At 33.9% G+C, this 5065-nt stretch overlaps 1 protein-coding gene across 2 annotated transcripts; it reads left to right on the forward strand.

Annotated features, from left to right (window-relative positions):
• The first annotated feature begins 620 nt into the window (after window positions 1–620).
• On the forward strand, window positions 621–4174 carry LOC112033701 (putative F-box protein At1g47790). Of its 2 annotated transcripts, none has more exons than XM_065780146.1 (2): window positions 621–801; window positions 2684–4174. In XM_065780146.1, the coding sequence occupies exon 2, from the start codon at window positions 2718–2720 to the stop codon at window positions 3369–3371; it is 654 nt and encodes a 217-aa protein (XP_065636218.1). In that variant the 5' UTR covers window positions 621–801; window positions 2684–2717; the 3' UTR covers window positions 3372–4174. The 2 variants fall into 2 exon arrangements, with proteins under 2 accessions (XP_065636218.1, XP_065636219.1); XM_065780147.1 differs by lacking the exon at window positions 621–801 and adding an exon at window positions 826–904.
• The last annotated feature ends 891 nt before the right edge of the window (window positions 4175–5065 follow it).

The following is a 5065-nucleotide window of genomic DNA, read 5'->3' on the forward strand; positions in this document are numbered from 1 at the left end:
TTGGCATTTTTTTAGGTCTAGATTATTTTTAACTTGTAATCAATTTAGTCTTTACATTTTTGTAGCATTCAAATTGGTCCATATTATTTTAAATTTGTAGTCAATTCAGTACCTGTTATTTTTAATTTGTAGTCATTTTTGGTCCAAATTTAGTTTTGCAGTAGTTGCTGAGTAAAGATTAGTAAATTTGTTTTGTGTTTTTGTGTTTAGTTGCCAAGAAAGTAAATTAGTAAATTTGAAAATAACGTTAACCAAATTGTTTATTTCCACAATGTAGGGACTAAATTAACAGTTATCTCAGTATAGTTCAATGGGTAATTTTTATCACATATGCACTAATAATTGCACCAAAACTAAAGGGGTGTTTGATATATGTGTTTGAAAATATGTGTTTGTTGTTTAAATATATGTGTAAAAATACGTGTAAATAAAAAAATTGTATAAAAATGTGTATAATGTTATTTAAAAATTAAAAAAGTGTGTTGAAGGAAGTGTACCAAACACCCCCCTAAACTCTTGGATTTTTTAAGTCTCAGCTCTTGGATCAAACAAATATTTTGACTTTATTATTATTATTTTTTTAACTTATAAAATTTGTACATCTCGCAAGTCACGAGACTCACAACTCACAAGTCTGAAGACACTGAAGTCTGAATGCATCGAAACCCGAAAAGTATTACTAACTCGAGTACTTATCGCCGAGTCTAAAAACCCGTTTGGTCGGCGTACAATGATGTTTTATTTTCCACACTCTTCGGGAAAAAGCATATACTATGATCGGTCTCTCTGCTATTTCAAAAGGTAAAAAAAAAAAAAAAAACTCTGTTTCATCTGATTTTTATTATCAGAACTTTCATCTTTCTCTCTCTGAATGATTCTTTGATGTGATGCAAAAACCATACAGGTAGTAAAGGTAGCTTCTTTTGTATTGTCTGAATTTATATTGATTAATCTTCATGCTCTGTTTGGTTGCTGAGACACAGAAATTTGGTATTTAATTGAGAGAAATCAATTTTACTGTCACAAGAGGAGGTCTATTTTATGATTGTCACAATTTTGTGGAATCCCTTTTCATCCTATTTGTTTTTCAAAACTTTTGAGACGTTTAGGCCTCTGAATTTCATGCTTTGTGTTTTCTAAGACAAAACTATATTTTGGAGGATTTAATGCTGTGGCTCTGCAAAGGCCTAGGTAACTGAGTTTAGAAAGGAATTTGAGGGACTAAAAAAAGGCTAGAAACTGAGAGCATTAGGGTGGGAAGATCAGTTGTCTATGTATGTGATGTAAGTGTAGAATTTGAGATAGGGGATGGGGTTGTAGTTATAAGAGTGGAGGCACATATTTCTTTTAATACATTTTTTAAAATAAAAAGAAAAAGAAAAAAGATAAGCTTTAAAATATTTTTACAGGTACTTATAAGGGAAAAAAAAAAAGATTCTATCATACAACAACAGACAATAAACAAAGCCTTAGTCGCAAGAGAGTGGCTATCATCTTTTTATGTATTATGAGAATATGCCACTCTGCTATCATTCCAATGGAATTTCTTCTTCCCACAAGAATTGGTGGAGGGTGTGGTTGTGGTTTCAAAACTTATTGGACAAAGTGTGAATTTTGCTGCATATTTATGTAACAATATGGTGGATTATCTATGTTGATTGTCTTCTTTGAATACTAGCCTTTTGCAATTATCTAGTCTAAAGAGGAAAGAGGGTTGCCTTTTCTTAAGTAGGGTGCGCTAAATATCCATAATTACCAAAAAAATCTGCTTTGCTAGGATGGTAAAAAAGGATACATATAGTTGAGCCTAGTGCTTGAAAGACAAAATTTGTTCATGAAGCCAACTTAGTTGAGTTATGTTGATTATAGCATTATTTTATATGAATCACTTTATTTGAATGATTTTACATATGTCTTCAATACAAAATTCATATTTGGTTTGTATTACTTGTATTAGCTTATGACCTCGTGCATATACATGGGGAAAATTAAGAACAATCACAATTGCATACTATTTGCATTATTTAATGTCTTTTTAATTGCAATCCTCGATGCTTGTAGTGTTGTAAATAGCTAAACCAAAATTAAGAAATTGAATTGAACACTTGTCATCAAATTAGACTCTAATTAAAATCTAATTAGAATCTAATTGGATTTTCCTTAGTTTTGGATTTAAGAGGTTTGAGTGCTATTATTGTAGTCTTCTTGGTGTTTGTGTCAAGTGTTAATGCATCATTCATTTTGGTACAAAAATTTAAAAATTAAACGGGACGTGGCTCCAAATGCTTGTGTGGGAAAATGCTTCAAACTTTGCATCCTCCATACTTTGTAGAAAACAGAGAAGCATTATGGGAAAATGCTTGTATACAATAATAAATTATTATAGTGAAATATGTCTATGAAATGTGTTTTATGTGACCCATAACATATAATGGAATCTAGAGAATAAATAAAACACTCCATATGTCTTCCATTCTGCCTCTTCAATTGGAGTCAAATCTCAATATAGGACAAAAGCGAACCGTATTTACAGGTCTTGAAAACTATATTAATTGGGAAATTAGTTTGGACTTCTGTAATTTTGTAACAATTTGGTGTCACTGCAGATTTTTGAAGTGATTCTCTCTGTTATGACTTGGGTTTATGCTTTATAGTAATAATTTCTTGTTTGTATCATTTGCAGCTTGTTATGACTTGGGTTTTTGTTCATAAGAAAAATGGAGGACATTTTTTCAAATGAAGATTTAGCAATGGAAATTTTAAGTCGCTTGTCAGCTAAGAACCTTTTAAGGTGCAAGTGTGTCTCCAAGAGGTGGAGGAGCCTTATATCTGATCCATCCTTTGTGCGTATTCACCATCAGAGGTCAAGATGCATTTCAGGACTCCTTGTTCAAGAGTTTAAGGAGTATGGGGGGAATTTTTGTGGAGATGATTTTTTCCTTTACGCTAGTGTTAATGGTGAATTGGGCATATTTAAATTGATGGATGACAGTTTCCCTCAACCGACTTCTGTCATTATGGCTTCATGTGATGGACTCATCTGTTATAGAAGTCGTCGGACTAGGGATGTAGAGGTGCTGGACATAGTTGTTTGGAACCCAATGACCCAGGAACGGTTAACCTTGAGACCCACTGACTGTCACGTTGGTAGCATCTTTGGATTGGCTTTCTACCCATTTGGTTCTTCAGCAAAGATGATCCCTTGCTTTAAAGTGGTCAGCATTCAGCGTTTAAAACATGACCAAAATTCCTACTCCTTTGTGATCTACTCATCGGAGACGGGGAAATGGAAAACTTCCCTTGAAGTGTGCTGTTGCAGGGATGAGCTTTATGAGAACAAACATATTTATGTGAATGGAAGGTTTTACTGATTGACGAGCAATCAGAACATTATCACTTTTGAGGTGGATGAGGAGTTATCTGGAGTCATTACAGTACCAGGTCCTAAGTGGTTGGATAGAGATGTAAGACTGGCTTGCCTTGGGGATTCAGATGGGTATCTTCATTATGTGTGTGTAGATATGTCTGAACTTAGGGTCTGGATGTTAACAGATCCTTGCAAGCCCATTTGGGTTCTTAAGCACCATATAAATATAGATCGATTTGGTGAAGAATCAAGGGATCGGTATCTCCATCGTGTACGAAACTCTCCTGAAATGATTGGGAATTATTTTGTAGTGGACGCTCAAACTTTCCATGATGAAGTTGTGTATTTGTCTATACGAGGTAGGTTATGTTCGTATGACTTCAAAACTGGAAGGCTAAGATCCTTCTTTTATGGTTTGTACCTGAGGCATCAAACTAAAGTTCAGGCGACTGTGCTCCCATATTCACCGACCTTGGCAACAATCGGCATTCCCTGGGTGAAACAGAATTCTGGTAGTGCTTCTATTTCTTTTGATTTAACATCTTTTAATTACAAAGGAAGACCTAGAAAAAAATTGAAAGCAAGGAAGACCTAGAGAAAAATTGAAAGAACCCTTAAGGTCACCACATTTTTAAACTGCTGCTCATTGAAATGGAAGTAATCAGTGCATTTATGTAAATTAGTAAGCATGGACTGATCAATTTCATTGGTGTAAGTTTTTCTTTGACATGGCCCCATGGTGGATGCTGTTTGCCTGTGACACTAATTTCTACTTATTTATTTATTTCTTCTTGTATTGGCTGCTAAGATTTATGGGATTTGTTGAACTTTTGATTTCCAAGTAATTGTGATTCTTAATATTTAACCAATTGATAGAGCATGAGCATATTGCTTTGCATGTTTGTTGCAGATCAGTTGTAACAAATTAGTTGTATCTTTACTGTTTTCATTTTCCTAGTTAAAATGAAATTTTGTGTTGTTTTCTTTTTTCTAGTTGAATTTACGATATTTCCCTTTTTCTAGTTGAATAAGGATTGTGTGTTGTTTTTCTTTTCCTAGTTGAAATAGAAGTTCATTATTTCTTTTGTTAAAGGAGTAGGAGAAAATCTCTACATTCTCTTTTGGGAGTGATGGACTTGATAGATTCAGGTTCTTTTTTTTTATATTTAAATTTCCTGGTTTGTTGTGCAACAAAATGTGTGCTTCGCAGTGACTTCCTTATTCCAATCTGACGGATTTCTTGGAGAAGAAAATTCCACTATGATTATTTTGATCCCCAATGTTGAGAACCTGTCAAGAGTTGATGATTACAACAGACATGTATCACGTTGAAATGTGCAGTATGAGTGTATTTCCAAAATCCTTGCTAATAGACTCTATGGCTGCTAGAATGAAATTATTAACTCTTACTCTTTTTTTTTTTTAATAATCATATTAACTCTGACTTTGTCAAGGGGATGAGTATCTCTGAAAACATCCTGCTTGCTCATGAGTTGGCGAGCAGTTATCACTGAAAATTTAGGGGTGGTAAAATTAATCCAAAAGTGCAACCGCTTTATAATTGATTGTGAATTCTCAAAACCCTAATGGTTTCACCAAAGCCAATCACCAATTACAGATTCCTTAAATGAGAGCTCTCAAGGATCCTATGATGAATGAGAAACAAAGCCTCTCGAGCCGGCAAGAACACTGGCATTC

This window comes from Quercus suber, unplaced genomic scaffold (genome assembly GCF_002906115.3).
Source record: "Quercus suber isolate HL8 unplaced genomic scaffold, Cork oak 2.0 scaffold_226, whole genome shotgun sequence".
In the NCBI taxonomy this organism is placed as follows: domain Eukaryota; kingdom Viridiplantae; phylum Streptophyta; class Magnoliopsida; order Fagales; family Fagaceae; genus Quercus; species Quercus suber.